Here is an 18,504-nt window from a genome sequence, read left to right as displayed (position 1 = left end):
CGGGGGCGGGCGGTGGCACCTGCGCCGGAGCGCGGGGCGCAGACGTGCCCAGGCTAGGAGAGGGTCCCGGGGCGCGCGAGCAGTGACTCCGCTGCCGCGCCCCGATTTGCCGGCCGGAGGGAGGGGCCGATCCCCGAGGCTGGGGCGCCGAGGCGGGAGAGGCGGGGCGGAAAGCCCTGCGCGGGTGCGGGTGCCGGGGGGGGGCCGCCGCCGGTGCAGCGGGACCCAGGGGCGACCCAGGAAGCCGGGCCTGGAATTTCAGGAGCTTTGGACAAGTTCCGGGGAGGTGCTGGGTCGGCGCCACCTCCCGGGAGAATGTCTGCGGGCTCCGCGGTCCCTCCCTCCTCTCTGCCTCCTCTCTGTTTCCAGGCTTCCCTCCTTCCTTCTTGTTCTCTGGTTTTCTTCCATTGTCTTTGTCTTGTTTTCTGTTTCTTCCACAGTCTTCTTTTTTCTTTTTTTCTCTCTCTTTCTTTTTCTTTCTTCTTGAAAAACTTTTTAATCTTTATTTTTGTGAGGGGAGGAGAGGAGCAGAGACAGAGGGAGACCCAGAATCCCAAGCAGGTTCCAGGCTCTAGCTGTCAGCACAGAGCCTGATGTGGGGCTCGATCTCACGAACGGTGAGATCATGACCTGAGCTGAAGTCTGACTATCAGCCGATCGAGCCACCCAGGCGCCCCCTTTCACATCCTTCATCTGTTCTTCGTTGGCTGCTTTTCCTCAACTTGAGAAAATGCTTCCTTGCCCGTTTCCACCTCATCTGCGGCCACAGTAACTAATTTAATGGACTCCCTGCTTCCCAGGTACTCCCCACCTGCTGTTCCCACCACTTGCCTCCCGCCCCCTGTGCTGTTTCCGGTCATCCTCCAGCCTTCCTGTTCCCAGGGGTCCCCAGCCACACCCCGTTCCCCCCCCCCCCCCCCCCCCCCCCCCCCCCCCCCCCCCCCCCCCCCCCCCCCCCCCCCCCCCCCGCCCCAGATCCTCCAGGGCATCCCTGCCTTCTTGTGTTTACTCCTTTTTCTACCTGAAACACTGGAAATTCTTAACAACTAGGTGACTTTCTTCTCTTATGCCTTCCCTGTGCTGAGTAATTTCTTCCCGTTCGCCTAGAATCTTGGGCAATCTGAGTGCCGGATGGCTCTAATCCCTTGCTCCAGATGGACGTGTGCCCGTCTTCAGTAACCTGTCTGTACCGAGGTCCCTTGGCTGTCTTTGTGACGGTTCCTAGGGGTGGTGTCTTCCACACATCTCGAATGGGGTGGATCACCTTCCTCATTCCATCTGGCTCCTCATACAGTCATGGCTCCTGGCTCACCCTAAGCAAAATTAGCTTCAAGTGTGTTAAAAGAGAAACTGAGACGTATTAAAAAGTTAAGTTCAGGGACACCTGGTTGGCTCAGACGGTTCAAAGTCCCACTCTTGATTTTGGCTCCTGATCTCATGTCCTATAGTCAAGCCCCATATCCGGCTCTATGCTGACAGCGTGGAATCTGCTTGGGATTCTCTCTCCCTCTCTCTCTGTCCCTTCCCTGCTCGTGCATGCTCTCTCTCTCTCTAAAGAAGTAAATAAGCATTTTCTAAAAACATTGATTTAAGTAAGATTGGTTTGGATGGGGCAGCATCCAATCTGGCAGGTGGAAAGGAGCGCTGAGCAACTGTACAGAAGCAAAGATTTGTAAGCAGAAGAGAGCAGGACCAGGAAGTTATCAGGGGAAAACATCACAAAAGTCCCTTTCCCTGCCAGGGGTCTGTCAGGCAGATGACCTCACTGGAGCTGGTCAGGCTGGTCCTGATTGGCTTGTTTAAGATTCCGTTTCTGGGAGAGCCGAAATGTAATTAGGTTAAGTCTCTGGATCTGGAGCTGAGCTTAAGCAACTCTGTCTGGGGCCTGTCGTCCTGTTTTTACCAGCCTGGGCAGTAACCCCTGACTTCCTCCTCCCTGTCCCTCTAATGACCAGTCACCCAGCAGTGTCCCCTTCTGCTGGGGATTGCGTTTCCTAGGCCTTTGGCAGTGGCTGGTCTGCGACGGCGGGGGGGCGGGGTGGGGGCGGGCAGCGGCTTCCCTGGCTTTCCACCAGGCTCATCGCCAAGACACCGCAGTTTCCTAAAGCCCAGTGTGTGCCTGGAGGACATTTGTTTAAAAACCATCCCTGGCTTTTCCAGTTCAGACTTCCCATCTCAGCACGCCCTGCCTGTCACCCAACCACCGAGACCCCTTCCCTGGACCCCATGTGCCTGAACTGTGCACCTGCTGCCATGTTCTTTCCCCCCCAGCCAGCCCCACTCCCAGCTGCAGCCTTAGCTGTCACCTCCCCTGTCCCCATCTCACAGAATCCCCTGCCCAGCCCCTTAGAGCCAGCTCGCCCTGGATCTAAAGAGAATTCGTTCCGCTTCCCCGTGGACTTCCTTAGCACTTTGTAAATTATCCAGTTTCGGAGCCCACGCTGGCCTGAAACTCACACGTATGTGTGTGTCCCTCGGTTGGGAGCTCCCAGTCAGGAATTATGGCATTTATTGTTCATTCTCTTCTCTAAACCATAGAAGGAAAGTTCTGTGTCAATGCTCTTTGCCTGAATTCACATTGGATGTGTCTGTAAGAAGGTGGAGTGGAGCAGGGACATCACAGGCATTCAGGGCCCCCGAGGGCGGTTGGGGGGGGAGTGATGCCTCAGACTTGCGGCTCCCGTCTGCTAGTCTGCTAGTCTTACCATGAGCCTTGAGGACAGTCCTGACCGTGTTCACCAAAGAAACCCTAGCTTCATGCCAATTCATGTTGTAGCCTGGAAATGGACTCTTTTCACATTGTTGTGTTTCTGTGACACAGTTCAGTGATGGCACTGGTTCCCGGAGGCGCTGTTTCGTACTGTCTTGAAATTCAGTCCTTTTCATAGTTACTGGGCAAGTTCCCCATTGTTTAAAGTCTCACCCTCTCAAAAGCTTAATGCACACGTGTGATGGGGCACCGAGAGGAAGTGGGGGGAAGAGAGTCATTCGGTTTTCCTGCCCCAGCTCCTGCCCCGGTGGTACTCTTGTGGTGAGTGTGCACCAGTGTGTCATTGCTGCAGGGCAGATACTGATGATGCCAAGTACCCTGCTAGTGACCCGCACCTGCTGGTGCGCAAATGAAGAGGAAAGGTGGAAGAAACCGGAAGAAGGGATTTACCATTAAGTGCAGTTAAAATGGAAAGTTGGAATCGCTGGGATGTTCTGGTTCACTCCTTTGCCTGTTCCTGCAGAATCAATCAATCTCTCTCTCTCTCTCTCTCTCTCTCTCTCTCTCTCTCTCTCTCTCTCTCTCACACACACACACACACACACACACACACACACACACACACACACCACACTCCCCAGCCTGAACTTAAGCTCAGGTAGAATCAAATCCAAATTCCTGCCTGTCCCCTTCACTTTACCCAAGTCCCTCCTCCTTTGGGTTTCTTTGGCGCCACCTTCTGGTAGGCCCTGTGCTGTGACCGTCGCATATCCCTTTGGTTCCTAACTGTTTATTTTCAGAAAAATCAGCAAATTTGAGGTGAGGAAATTTGGGGACGGGAGTGGCCTGCAGGCAGGCTGAGCCCTGATCTGTGTGGCCCTGGCCTGCTGCAGACACATCAGCTTTCCCAGGTCTGCGGCCCTTGGGTTCAAACCGTGCAGCTGCAGGTCCTGGAGAGGCCACCAGTGGTGAGGACAGTGAGGAGACTTCTGCTTCTGTCCTCTGATGCCCTGTTCAGTATAGCAGACTGCCGAGCGAGCTGTGTCACTATTGTATTCTCTTGGTTGATATTTTATAGATTTCTTCTTTTTTAAGTTTATTTAATTATTTTGAGAGACATAGAGAAAGAGCATGAGCAGGAGAGGGACAAAGAGAAAGACAGAGAGACAGAGAAAATCCCAGCCAGGCTCCAGCCAGATGCGGGGCTCAAACCTGTGAACCACCAGATCATGACCTAAAAACCAAGAGTTGGATGCTGAACCGACCGAACCACTCAGGCACCCCGGATGTTTTAATGTTACTTTTAAACCTGAATTTGCACCGGTTTGACCTGTTTTATATTTTTTGGTTTGTCTTTTTTGTTCTACATCACACTTTTTTTTCCTTCCTAAATCAGAGACATCTTATGTCTTGAAAAGATACTTTGGAAAGAACTGTTGGATACAGTTGCAAGACTGCTCTAGGAGGCGCTCCTAGTCTTCAGCAGGACTGGAAGAAGAAAGGTCAAATGATGATCCTCGGTTATGAAAATGGGCAGATACACGATGATCTTTATCTCTAGGTGGAGATTCCAGTACTTTTGGAATTGCTTCTCACCTAATTTTCCAAATGGGAACCGATTTTTCTCTGCAGCTTTAAGATTGTTGAGCTAACACACACACACACACACACACACACACACACACGCACACACACACACACAAGTAGAAATGAAGGATTGTGTCATAGGAAAACAATAGATTGTGGGGTCTATGGGCGATGATTTGCCTTTTATTTTCTAGAATGTTTTCAACTGGAACCACAAGGAGACTAAGGGAAAGCAAGATAAGTTGATGAACTTTAATAATTTACTGAATAGCTGTCCTGCCTTCTACAAGGCAGAATAGAAATAAACAGCTCATGCAGGACTTACAATAATTGGCTGAAATTATAACCGACAAGCTGCAATAACTTTTCACTTCTTGGAGCAAGGAGGCTGCTGAAGTCCCACAGAGACTGGGAGGTAGTGGGGAGCTGTCTTCCTAGATAAATCCATGTTTTTAAGTTTATGTACTTATTTTATAAAGAGAGTGATCAGGAGAGGGGCAGAAAGCAAGCAGGAGAGAGTGAGATAATCCCAAGCAGGCTCTGAGCTGGCAGCACAGAGCCTGATGTGGGGCTCTATCTCATGAATTGCGAGATCATGGCCTGAGCTAAAATCAAGAGCTGGATGCCTAACAAACTGAGCTACCCAGGCGCCCTGATAATTCTATTTTTTAAATGTTTATTTATTTTTGAGAGAGAGAGAGAGAGACAGAGCATGAGCAGGGGAGGGACAGACAAGGAGGGAGGCACAGAATCTGAAGCAGGCTCCAGGTTCTGAGCTGTCATCACAGAGCCTGACCAGGGACTCAAACTCACGAACTGTGAGATCATGACCTGAACTGAAGTCTGACGCTTAACTGAATGAACCACCCGGGCGCCCCTTGATAATGCCATTTTTAAAGGAATGGTTTCTAGCAGTTGAGAAAGCCTGACCATCTTGGGTTTAAAACAGGAAAGAGATATTTCAAAATATAGTAAAACCTTGGTTTGTGAGCGTAAGTCATTCTGGAAACAGGCATGTAAGCCAAAGCATTTGTATATCAACGCGAATTTCCCCAGAAGAAGTAATGGATGAATCAGATGATTCATTCCACAACCCAAAAATATTTATATAAAAATAATTACAATACTGTGATATAATATAAAATCATAAAGAAAATAGAAAGAAAAATAAACAAATTAACCCACACATGCCTTCGAAAACCTCTGTGGCTGATGTACGGAAGGTGAATGGAGGGTTATTGTGTAGACGGCTTTCAGTATCACTAACGGATGCTGACTGGGGTACAGTATTAATCAGCTCTTGTCATAGACTGTAGTTAATGGAACTGACAGTAAGGCAGCAGAGGAGAGAGTCTAGATCTGCAGACAGCCTGAGCCGCAATGAAGCAAAGCATTCCTGACCTCACTCTTGTATGAAAAAGCAAAGAACTGTCTGTAGGTGCTTTGAAGTGACCAAAAATACACTAGTGCCTGTTGTGGGCACCTTCCAACGATCTGAAAGATCACTGATTTCTGGCAAATGCCATGGCCTGAGCATGGGAGACGGTCATGCACAGGCCTGCAGAGAGAGAGAGACAGAGAGAGAGAGAGAAAGAAACCATTGGCTCAGCATGACCATGTGACGTTCAGCATCATGTACCACTCGAATTACAAGACATCTCTTGTTTATCAAGTTAAATTTGATTAGAAACATTTGCTTCCCTTGCAGAACATTCCCAGAACAAGTTACTCACAATCCAAGGTTTTACTGTATTTTTATCTCAACAGAGTAGAGAAACAATTTACAGTGACACATTGTCTCAATAAAGTCCCTAAGGAAAGGGAGGTCAGCAAGGCGGGAAGGAGTAAGCTGGGGTGAAGGTCAAGGTTGGACTCAGAATTGGTGCCTCTGACTCAGAGGGTCCATCTGATGACTTGAGACTTGGACCCATGTTTTGTTTCCCTGCTTATGGGCTCCATTGGTGACTGACACCCTCCCCCCAATTTCAAACCAGATACACTCCATGGAAAACAGTATCTTTTTGGAGTCCTCCTGGTTCAAAGTGAATTTTTTGTTTTCCCAGTAGCTCATATTTTAGGTCAGACCATCCTAAACCCACCTTAAAAATTGTTGAAATCCATCCAGTTGATTTCACATGACATGGTGACCGAAATGTCATATTTATTTATAAAAATGTACTTATTTTTATTTTTTAAAACTTATTTTGATGGAGAGAGGGAGAGGGAGAGGCAGAGAGGGGGAGAGAATCCCAAGGGCTCTGTGCTGTCAGCAGAAAGCCTGGCGAGGGGCTTGAACTCACAGACCATGAGATCATGACCTGAGCCAAAATCCAGAGTGAGATGCTCAACCCACTGAGCCACCCAGGCGCCTATGAAGACTTATGGATAATAGGCCACTGTTTATAGATTATGCTAGAGACCAAACTGAGGGGGAGCTTGCAGCAATAGGTTTGTGTAACGATGAAGAACAGGGTCTGGGATGAGACTTGAGGTTCCTGAGGGCTCTCTGTGGGATCTGGAGCAGGCTCCTGGGCCACACCCAGGCTCCCTGTCTCTAGGGTGGGCCAACTCTTGTGACCTCGTGTATTGTGGGGATGGAGAGATTCCTGTAAAACAAGAGAGCCCTGCACTGAGACGTGTTGGCCATTGTGACACGAAGGGAGGGACTTCAAGGGACTCAGCCCCTGCAGTGGTCCTGTGGCTGGGGGTGGCATCTCCCTTCAGCCCTGCGATTGGCTACTTTGTGCATAAACCCGTGTATTAGCTTCCTATTGAGGCTGGCACACCTTACCACGAGTGCACTGCGTGAACACAGTAAAATTGATTATTTTACAGCTCTGGAGCCACAAGGTCCAAAATAAGTCTACAGAGGCGCACCTGGGGGGCGCAGTCAGTTATGCATCCGACTCTTTTTTAATTTTTTTTAATGTTCTTTAATTTATTTTCTTTTTGAGACACAGAGACAGACAGCGAGAGCAGGAGAGGGTCAGAGAGAGAGAGGGAGACACAGAATCTGAAGCAGGCTCCAGGCTCTGAGCTAGCTGTCAGCACAGAGCCCAATGTGGGGCTTGAACCCACGAACCATGAGATCATGACCTGAGCCGAAGTTGGACGCTTAACTGACTGAGCCACCCAGGTGCCCCTAAGCATCCCAACTCTTGATTTCAGCTCGGGTTATTGTCTCATCGGTGGATGAGATCGAGCCCCATGTTGGGCACTCTGTGCTGACAGTGTGGAGCCTGCTTGGGATTCTTTCTCTCCCTCTCTGTGCCCTCCTGGCTTGCGTTCTTACTTTCTAAACAAACAAAAAAACAAACAAACATAAAAAAATTACATCAAAATAGGTCTCCAGAGCTTCACATTAGAGGAATCCATTTCCTGCCCTTTGCAGCTCCTACAGGGCTGCCTGCATTCCCTGCTCTGTGGCCTCATGTCCTTCTGAGCTCCGCTTCTGCGGTCTCATCTCCTCCTGACTCGGACCTCCTGCCTTCCTCTTCTAAGGACCCCGTAGGTACACCGAGCCCCCCTGGATGATGGAGGAAACTCCCCATCTCATGATCCTTAATTCATCCATCACATCTGCAAGGTCCCTAATGCCACGGAAGGTAGCAGAGGCCCGGGAGACTCGGTGTGGATGTCTGTGGGGGTGTGACTGTGCTGTCAGTGGCCGCTGACGGGTGCTGGTGACCAGAGGCCGTGACCGTGGGTGTGGCTGACATGCCTCCGTGTTGTGCTTTTGGTGCAGACCTTCCCTGATGGAGGATCTCAGTGAAGCAAATGGCCGTTTTGCCATCCACCTATTAAAAATGTTGGGCAAAGAGGACAGCTCCCGAAATGTGTTCTGCTCCCCCCTGAGCATCTCATCTGCCCTGGCCATGCTCTTCATGGGCGCCGACGGAGACACCGCCACCCAGATGTGCCAGGTATGCCTGCCTGCCGCAAAGGACAGGCGGTGGGTGGCTTCTTTCTTTCTTTGGATCCACAGAGGTGGTTTCTTCACACTTCACAGCAGCTGAGGAAAGCCAGTGTGGCTGCTGGGTGGTGAGGGGCACTGGGGTGTGTGAAAAAGAGCAGATGTGGGCGGAAATGGGAATTATTTAAGATCCACCGTCTACCCTTAGCATTTATGGGAGAAATCGAGTCCTTATGTCATTTTCACTGGATAAAGCCATCAATGTGTTATAGCAAAATCGCAACTTTGATAGTGAAGGAAGCTATAATTCTGTCCCACAGGAAGTCCGAGAATTTCAACTCTGTTTAATTTTAAATTTTGGCTAATGTTTTATATCAGATTGAATTGCAGCCGCATGAATGAACTTTGTGTTAAATGGGTTCTTTCTAGTGTGATTGTGCGCAAGTGGAAGACGAAAGTAACATAAACGTGGACTTCTATCTCTGGGATTATTTAGAGAGAATATAGGGTCTGATGGCAACTGGGTGCTGTGGGATCTGAGCTACAAAGAAGTAGCGGCAAACACCTGAGGGAAATAGTCTTTAACTTCTTTGCATCTTAAGTTTCTTCGACAACCTTGGGAGCGTCCCCAAACATTGCCAATGCACACCACTTTCCCATTAATAGCAGGGGTGCATGGGTGCCCTGTGGAGGTGCTCACTGGAGGAGGGAGGCTGTGGACCGGGGCCCTTGGGAGACAGAAGAACAACCTTAATTTCTGCTCTGAACTGGGAGCTAACGTGAAGTTTCTGATGAAGTATTTTCTGTTGATTTCTGCTCCCTCTTGTGGTCCCTGAGACGTGCTGGATTCATTCCAGTACCTACTTGTTCTGTTCTGTCTCCCTCCTGAGTTATCACACCTGCCTTTCTTCATTTTTTATTAATTTTTTTCTTTACTATTTATTTATTTTTGAGAGAGAGAGAGAGAGAGAGAGAGAGAGAGAGAGAGAGAGAGAAACAGAGTGTGAGCAGGGGAGGGGCAGAGACAGAGGGAGATGCAGAATCTGAAGCAGGCTCTGGTCTCTGAGCTGAGCACAGAGCCCCATGTGGGGCCCGACCTCACAAACCATGAGATCATGACCTGAGCCAAAGTCAGATGCTTAACTGACTGAGCCACCCAGGCCCCCATCACACTCGCTTTTCTAAGGGGAGAGGTCTGCCAGGGTGGTGGTTCACCCCCGCGGGCAATTTTGCCTTCTAGGGGATGTTCGCCAGTGTCTGGGCAGCTTGGTTATCATAACTGAGAGGCGCTACTGACATCTAGTGGGTAGAGGCCAGAAATCCTGCAAAATATCTCAACACACAGAATAGCCCCAAAAGTCAACAGCGCCCAGGTGGAAAAGGGCTGTGTGAGGATTAAACTAAACTCTGTTCAAGATGGGATCCTTTGTGAGTTTCAGCACAGGGGTGCATGTGGAGGTAGCTCTTTGGGGGACCAAGATGGCGGCAACGTTCCGAGTCTGGGTCCTTGTTTCCTGTTACTAGGCTCTTTGTGTGAACAGAAGTGGAGATATTCACGAAGGTTTCCGGGCCCTTCTCACGGAGGTGAACAGATCTGGCACTCAGTACCTGCTCAGAACTGCCAACAGACTCTTCGGGGAGGAGACGTGTGACTTCTTTCCAGTAAGTTGTTCTCACACATCGGTGTTAAGGAAATTGAAAATAAAACAGAAACTATGAAAGAACAGAGATAAAGTATAATTCTGTTGCCTTATAAGTGTGCTCAGAACTGTGCTACTGTAATTGTAATTTTGAATTTTGTGTTTGCCTCTGAATTATGTCCTTTTTAAAGTTATTTTTGATAGATTCCTTCCAGATGTCAATCTCAATATGCCCATCCACCTGCGTCCAGACCTTGCTTCTCCTGTGAACCCCTCTCTTCAGAGACCACACTGTCTTGTGTGCATACGTAGCTATCCCCAGTGTCACCTCTGGTTGTTGGGCTGTCCTCACAGAGCTGGTCTCTCAAAACCTCTTAAATTTGTCCCTTCTTCTGAATCTCCACCAACTTGCCTGGGTGCAGACTCTCACTGTATCTTCTACACCATTATTTTAATTCTTCCCTAATGGAACTCTCCAAGTCCTGCCATATTCTTCCACATTCCTGATGGAATAGTTTTTCTAAAATGAAAATTGGCTCATGAAACAGGTGTTTAAATCTTCGTAGTTAATTCCTAATAGGCTACCACAGTGCAGTTAGTGAGGTCCAAAAAATCATGCCATGCAGATTGATGCGACCTCAGATTAATGAAGGGATCTAGGCAAACCCGCCATCTTACTGGCTGGCAGTTCCAAGGATTCTTCTGTGAGACTCAAATACCTCCCTGTCTTGGCTGCTGTTGGGTGCTACCCCATGGAGGTTGCCTGCTCTGGACTTAAGTTTCATTGGAGATAATTCTGGGTCTTCTATGACAAGCAGTGAGGATCCCAGGAACCTCCTGGTTGATGTTCATCATTGAACGTCGGCCTGATCTTTGAGCATTGTAATTGGGGACTGTTGGGGCCACAGGGAGCTGCCTTCCCCTTTTCTCAGTTGCTTGGCTCCTCTTTCTCTCTACATTTTCTTTCTTCTGTAGAAGCTAAAATATTTGAGAGCAGGAGATGGGCGGAGGATGGGAGCCAATTGCCAGGCACATTATATCTGAAACCAAGTTTTTGTGAGGTGAGTTACCTTTGGGTTTTCATGTGTTGGGTACAGGCCCTTCCTGATTTGACCTTACCTTCAAGGCTCCTCCCTTGCCACTGTTCTCCCTAATCCCACCTCCCCACCCCCGTGGCCCCATGGTGATCTAGACCTGTCACATCCCAGTCCAGGAGGACCCAACGATTTCAGGTGATCTGCTTCCCCTACGGAGTGTCCCGGTCATTCACACATCTCAGACATTATGGTTGGTGCCAGTGATACAAAAATGAGCAGAAGAAAGTTAGAGTGCCTGGCAGACAGACAGATAATCAAACAGGAAGCCAGTGTGGAGCCCAAGTGTCCCACTGGGGTGTTCGTGGCGGTTGTGTGCATGGCTGCCGCCATACACGTCCTCAAAGCATTTGTTAGTCTGTGTGTGGATGTGGTTCCTCCCGGCCGACTGTGAGCCACCACAGGTCTGATGTCCTATGTCCCCTGGTGTCCGCCAGCTGGCACCAGGTGGGGCACCGAGTTGGCGGTCCACACCTTCTTGTCAACTGCGTGAATGAGTCTTAAAATGCAGGATGGCCCGAGCAGGAACTTATGCTTGAAATATGTTCAGAGGAACAGCGTGTTCACACCCGTGGGCACTTGGCTGACCAGGGTCATTGCGGTGTCCTGTGTTTGTAGGCCTTCAGGGAGTCCTGCCGGAAGTTCTACCAGGCAGAGCTGGAGGAGGTGTCCTTCGTGAAGGACATGGAAGAATGCAGGAGACATATAAATGACTGGGTGACAGAAAAGACTGAAGGTGAGCGATTCCCACTGCAGTACACTTGGCATCTTGCGGGAAAGAGAGCCGAGATTGGAGGGGGCCTGGCCTCCATGGTGTCCTCCCCTCCCCCATACTCCGGGACTCTGGTACCAGTGCCGTTCTTGTGTGTGTGTTTGCTGGATTTTCAGGCCAGCAATGCAATTCTGTTACTTTTCTTGGCTTTATGAGATCGCAAAGTGGTGATTGCTAAAATATACGTCAACCTACTTTCAGAGCGCCGCTTTTTCCGACTTTGCTGCAGACTCTGGAGGGGCAGCCCCCCCTGTCCAGGCCACAGTCTGTCTTCTCAGCAGTGTCTCTGCCAGTGCTTGGCGGGAGTGCAGCAGAAAGGGGCGTGCTGTTCGGCACTCCAAGTCCCTAACACCACTTAGAGACTTCCAGAAGGGTGCGTGCGGGGAAGCTAAATCACTTTACCTTTATGGTCCCTCAGTCTTTATGGTGTGCCCAGTGCATGCCAGGCAGCAGCCATGATTACACTGAAAGCCAGTTAAATAATGACCGTTGGAAGGCCAGAGCCTTTCATGTTTTCCTACGTTGCATGTGCAGTTGTCTCTCACTCTCCAGTTGATCAGCAGTGATAGGTCACAAGGGGAAACTAGAAGGTTCTCCAAATACTACTCTCCCTGCACCACTCACTTCCTCTTTGTCAAATTGACCATCAGTATGTCTTCCCAAAATACCAGAGCCAGAAAGGACATTGGGGATCACTTTGTCCCCGGTCTCACTGGATAACTCAGTTTGGGCCTCTTTATTACACCCCTTAATCCTTTGTCCCCATGCAAGCCTTCAGGAGGACTGCTTTCACACATCTACAGATCTGTATTCCTTCATCCCCTGGAGGCTTCTCCCCACCGAGATGAGATTTGAAGGTTGGCGTAGAGCAATGATCAGAATCAGCGCCTGGGTAACATCTGCCAAGGGCGGACTGTCACACCTGGGAAAATGCTGTCTGGCTCAACATCCTACAACACATAGGACACTCCCCATGACAAAGAATTATCTGGCTTTACGTGCTAGTAGTGCTGTGGCTGACAAATTATGGTGCCGTGGTTGGGAAGCTTACCATTAGACTCAGTTAGACTCAAGGTTCTTAGGTTATTACTGCCTCAGCTCAGCCACCTGCCACCTACGTGTCGGTGGCACAGATGTCAGGCAAATGCTCTGACCTCAATTTCTCCATCTATAAAGTGAGGGTAAGATGATAGTTGACCTGTCTGCTTCAAGATTGTTGTTTAAGGACGAGCAATACCCAACGCATCGCGCCGTTCAGGTGCCAAGAAGATGGATTCCAGCCTGGGCATCAACCAAGTCAGACTTTATAGGTCAAGAAGATTGTTGAAAAATAATGCTTATTCCCCTCCCCTCTCCCTGCAAATAGCAATCGAGTTCTCCCGTATTCTCTGCAGGTAAGATTTCAGAGATACTGGCTCCTGGGACAGTTGATCCACTGACAAAGCTGGTTCTCGTGAATGCCATCTATTTCAAAGGAAAGTGGAATGAGCAATTTGACAGAAAGTTCACACGGGGAATGCCCTTTAAAACCAACCAGGTAGGGAAATATTTTTTCACGCATACTATGACTTTCTTAAAATAATACACCAGGAAAGATTGTGATTGAATGGAAAATATTATAATTTATTTCATACTCTATTTCTGAATGAATTTTATGCCCATGTATCTTTTATTGGAGAGGGAAAGAGAAAAGCTGAACTCATTTTTATATCGACAGTTTTGTGTTTGTATCCTTTGTCGAACTGATTCTTCTATCTTCGGTCATATTAATTCGGATCGAGCAAAACTGTCTTCTGACCCTTGGAATTATGTTTGTATTGTACCATCACCGTCTGTATTTATACAGACACCTTCTTGCAATGTCCGTGAGAACTATGCTTATTTATTGCTTTATAATTCAGAGCCATACAATTCTGAACACAAGGAAAAAAGTGTTAGCAGATGTTCAGGCCAATTTTGTCTTTATTTTTTATTTTTTGGATCTTTCTTAAAAAGAAAAATTGTATATGCTTACGGGATGCGAGATGATTTTGATACATGTATCATAGTGAAACAATGGCCCCCGTCAAGCTGATTAATACTTTCCTCACATGGTTACTGTAGTATTTTTGCGGTGAGAGCACCTGAAATCTACTCTCTTAGCAGATTTCCAGTGTTCTCTACAGTATTAGTAACCGTAGCCACCATGCTGGATGTCAGATCTTGACACTTAAAGCCTAGCTTAGAAAATGGTTTTTATCCAGTTTCATTTTTGAGTCTGATAATGTCTGGCATCAATAGCAATTAGCTTAAAATTTGACTTTCATCAACTTGGTGGTAGCATGTTGCACACATTGAAGGTCTAGAATACATTTGATGCAAGCTTTACCAAGGGTGGACACTGCAAATCTTGTCCAGGTCCTTTCCCAAGAAAACCAAAGCTGTAAAGCTGATTACATAAGTGAGCACTGTTCCAAAATAAAAATTTAACCCTCTGTGGCCTCTACATCTTTTCTAACCACATCCTTCAACCCCCAAACCTGAATATTAGTTAATTCTTCCCTTAACTTGGCTAAATAATTCTTAACTGTAAGGTCACTGGGAGTGACTTCAATGCATCTTCTCAGAAGAGAAAAACACAACTTCTTCCAAAAATAATGTAGAGTTTTATGTCTCTCTCTATTTGTCGATTTTATTCTCTCTCACCTGGTAATATGTGATCTCCTGGGACAATAGAGTGTTGTATTCACTACTAATATGTCATCATGAAGATCTTACATCTATCAGCATAATGTGCAGAAATCCTAATTCTCTTATGTCTACCTAGGGGTTCTGCAAATCAGATTTCCCTTATGTTAGCAAGCTGTGCTCCTTTTTCAGTAATCTGATCTAAATTTCATATTTTCCTTAGGAGAAGAAGACAGTGCAGATGATGTTTAAGCATGCTAAATTTAGAATGGGGCACGTGGAGGACATGCACCTGCAGGTCCTGGAGCTGCCCTATGCCGGGGAGGAGATGAGCATGGTCATTCTGCTGCCAGATGACAACACCGATCTGGCCGTGGTAAGCCCTTGCCGGGGAGCCTGAGCGTCTACGCAGGCAGCCGCGTCTACGCAGGCAGCTGTGCTCGTGTCTTTATGTCCATCGATCAGACAGCATTTGGGGAGTTTCCAGTGTAGGGTTATTATGAGGACTGGCTGAACAGCTTCTCAGGTCTTGGGTGAACATGTGTTTGCATTTCTGTCGAGTATGTATCTAGGAGTGGAATTGTTGGTGAGGACACATTCTGATGAGGCCAACCAAGGAGAGAGAGTTCCAGAAATATAAGAACACTGCTCTCTATTCTGAGGGGAGGGGCTGGTTGAGGACTCAGTAATTAAAAAATTTTTTTTAATTAAATTTTTTATTATGGAGGCAGGGAGAAGGAGAGAGAGAGAGAATCTTAAGCAGGCTCCATGATCAGTGCAGAGCCCAAAGCGGAGCTTGATCCTTCAACCCTGGGATCTTGATCTGGGATCATAAACCAAGAGTCGGATGCTCAACTGACTGAGCCACCTAGGTGCCCAGAGGTCCCAATAATTACTGAACAGAAGAACTAGAAAGGGAGAGGCATAGATCTGGGCCGTGTTTCTCAAGCATTAATGTGCATAAGGAACTCCTGGGGATCTTGTTAAACTGCAGAATTTGACTTAGGGGAGTATGGCCTGAGATTGTGCATTTATAACCAGATTCCAGTGACACAAATGCTGCTGGTCATGGACCACACTTCAAGTAGCCAACGTCTCAAGTACAGGTGAAGAATGTTCCTTAAACAGGAGGAGATGGACATCTTCCCATGACGGGAAAGGAACGAGGTTCAGGAGGGAGAACGCAAATTTGTAAGGAGGTGCAGGACTGGTCGTGAGCGTGTTGTCTGGCTCTCTGGGGCTGGGGAAAGGCTTCCTTTCTAACACTGCTGATTCCTGGGGTGTAATTACTCCATGGCTGAATTTAGGCTACCAAGGGTTTAACGGTTCACTCTTGCCAAAGACACTAGCCAGCTCCAGCACACCCAGGGCACACGAAGTGGAGGGTGGGGGTGCCTGATTGCCCTGGTTTCTCTCTGGAAGCAGAAAGCTGTTTGTGTATGTCGCGGATGAGATCTGGCATGGCTGCTTAAGAAGAGAATCAGGAGAGTCTGGGAATTGGAGCCAGTGTCCAAACAACTATCCCTGGGGGAGGGGCACTCACCTGGGCTCCAGGGGGTAAAGCGAAAGGGGGGTGCAGTGGAAGGCCCTTCTCCTCTGTTTCTTTTTTCACTGTGGACAGACAGAATGAGTGGTGAGGCTTGGAGGTTTGGAAGCGAACCCCAGGGCAGGCAAGAAGACAAAGAAGAATGCCAGAAGCACCAGTGTTGTTGAATTCTCCGTTTCTGCTCTCCCTGGTCCCCAAAAGCCATGTGTCCCTTCCTGTTCAGATGATCCCCGATTTCCCCTCTTTCACCCGCCAGAGTTCTGAACCAAGCTCTGTCTCCTTTTTGGTCAAACCATTTCTTCCATTCACAGTCGTGTGCGTCACACAGATACAGTTGATCAGCTATGAGAGCTTCCTAAATGAAAAATATTTGAAATGAGTTTAGTACAGACAGTTAAAACAAACACACCTCCCCTGTTCCAAGTGTGTTTCAGCTCTTTTCCTCTTATATCCACAGAACAGGGTAAAAGACGAGAATTTGAGGGAAAATCTTGGTGTGTTTATGAGAGGACAATGTCTGTCGATTGTCTTGGCCCAGAGCTCATCTCACTGGGGACGGGTACCAAGTGGGGACACGGGCACCGGGCTGTTGTCTCTACATTTGAAGATCTGACCCCTCATTATTTCAGGTGGAAGACACACTTACCTATGAGAAGTTCAGAGCCTGGACAAATCCAGAAACGATGACTAAGGACAAAGTTCAAGTTTTCCTTCCCCGATTGAAGCTGGAGGAGAGTTATGACTTGGAGTCTTTTCTTCGAAGTTTAGGTATGACTGATGCGTTTGAGGAAGCCAAGGCAGACTTTTCTGGAATGTCAGCAAAGAAGAACGTGCCTGTGTCCAAGGTCGCGCACAAGTGCTTTGTAGAGGTCAACGAAGAGGGCACGGAGGCGGCCGCGGCCACTGCCGTGGTCAGGAATGCCCGGTGCTGCAGAATTGAACCACGATTTTGTGCAGACCACCCCTTCCTCTTCTTCATCGTGCACCATGACACCAGGAGCATCTTGTTCTGCGGCCGCTTCTCCTCTCCCTGAGGAGGGGCGGGTCTTGTGCACACACTTCTGTCCGTCTGCTCGCCTTGCTTTCATGCAGATTCCTTGTGACCCAATTGGTACAGTGGTCTGAAGGCCAGAATAAAGTGTGTGCACCTGGGAAGCATGTGAATGTTCTTACCGAATGTCCCACAGTCACTGAGAAAACTGAGGCATCAGGTGTGTGACGTTTGGGGCTGAGAAGGCTCTGCGTGTTCTGGAGGGTTCTGGGAGCTCCTCTTTCCCACCGACTCTGCCCTCATCTACTTATCAGAGGATGGCCGGCTCCTCTCGAAGTCCCTTCTTGTTGTTTGTGGGTGTCTTGAGGAGCAGGTCAAGGGCTCCCACACCAGCCCTCCATTCACTTTCCCATCGTTCAGTGACCTCAGAACTGTGCTCAGACTGCCCTGCATCTCTCCCACCTCACATGGTCCTCATCAAGACAACAACTGCAGGTCTTCTTGCCATAACCCTTGAGTCTGAGCTAGAGAGCTCTGAATGTGCCGTGTGGCCCCTTCCATTCCTTTTTCTTCTGAAGCACCCCCCTTCCCCTCCCTCAGGGACCTTCGTAGGAAGCACCTGTCAGGAGCAATGACATTCTAGTTAATCACATATGCTCACGTGTGGCTCTGGCACATTGAGCTTACAAATGGACCTCCTTACTTAAAAAATATGATTTTGACTTAAAAAATATGTTTTGACTTGAAAAATATGTTTTTGACTTAAAAAATAATTTGTATTACAGTAGCCATTTGGAAACTGCTGAAAAGTACCAAAGAAAGCTGAAGTCAGTCACCCATAAACACCACTATTAAGTCACCACTATTAAATCACAATTAATGGTGTATACCCTTCCCTATGCTATGGATGCAAACACAATTTAGAAACGATTTAGCACAAGTTAATCATATACTTCCTACCCCTACTTGGTATAAACTTTCCTCAAGATAATTATGTCATCAATTTCATGTGTCAAATCGTATGGCTCTCCATACTTTGTTATTGGATGTACTTTTAGACAATTTAGAAAACAAATTATTTATATTATGTACTGCACTCGTGAATATACTAAATCTTTGCTTACATCCTCATATTTAAAAAAAAATATTTTTAAAAATGGTACTGTCAGGATAAAAGTTGGGAACATTTTGAGACTTCTTCCAAATTGGTCTCCCGAAGGTTGTGCGGATTTATAACCCTCCGTTCATTACCGTTTACACTACCACTAGCTGCAGATAGCCATTTTCTTTCTTTAGTGATTGATTATTCCTGACTTCTGCTTTGGATTCACAGTTCACAGTTACTGTAATATGAACCATTCATATAATTCTTATAATTCATCAAGCTAGAATATGTTCTCTGTTAGGCCACATTCATTTCAGGGGCTCAACTTTCCATGGAAGATCTGGTCAAAAGTTAATCCAGAGGACTAGAGGGCCTGCATCTTTTAGTTTTAATCTCATTTCCACCTTTAATTTAAAAGAAGCTATACCTTGATTGAGGTACAATTTATATAGAATAACCTTTACATATTTAACATGTTC

General features: G+C 47.7%; 1 protein-coding gene across 2 annotated transcripts; it reads left to right on the top strand.

Annotated features, from left to right (window-relative positions):
* The first annotated feature begins 7,651 nt into the window (after window positions 1–7,651).
* Window positions 7,652–17,084, top strand: LOC115278082 (serpin B8-like). Of its 2 annotated transcripts, none has more exons than XM_029922510.1 (6): window positions 7,652–8,220; window positions 9,735–9,872; window positions 11,563–11,680; window positions 13,111–13,253; window positions 14,607–14,759; window positions 16,559–17,084. In XM_029922510.1, exons 1-6 carry the CDS (start codon window positions 8,053–8,055, stop codon window positions 16,961–16,963), a joined length of 1,125 nt encoding a protein of 374 aa, XP_029778370.1. In that variant the 5' UTR covers window positions 7,652–8,052; the 3' UTR covers window positions 16,964–17,084. The 2 variants fall into 2 exon arrangements, with proteins under 2 accessions (XP_029778370.1, XP_029778371.1); XM_029922511.1 differs by lacking the exon at window positions 7,652–8,220 and adding an exon at window positions 10,826–10,911 and having other exon boundaries at window positions 9,785–9,872.
* Window positions 17,085–18,504: the final 1,420 nt, after the last annotated feature.

This window comes from Suricata suricatta, chromosome 14 (assembly GCF_006229205.1).
Source record: "Suricata suricatta isolate VVHF042 chromosome 14, meerkat_22Aug2017_6uvM2_HiC, whole genome shotgun sequence".
NCBI lineage: Eukaryota > Metazoa > Chordata > Mammalia > Carnivora > Herpestidae > Suricata > Suricata suricatta.
Note: the sequence above shows the minus strand (reverse complement) of the source record. Positions and strands in the feature narration are given on the sequence as shown.

Excerpts from the sequence above, each read along its gene's own strand:
- LOC115278082 (XM_029922510.1), top strand. The coding sequence starts at position 8,053 with ATGGAGGATCTCAGTGAAGCAAATGGCCGTTTTGCCATCCACCTATTA. Across the intron at positions 11,681-13,110 it reads GGTGACAGAAAAGACTGAAG|GTAAGATTTCAGAGATACTG; the intron begins GTGAGCGATTCC and ends TATTCTCTGCAG. Across the intron at positions 13,254-14,606 it reads TGCCCTTTAAAACCAACCAG|GAGAAGAAGACAGTGCAGAT; the intron begins GTAGGGAAATAT and ends TATTTTCCTTAG.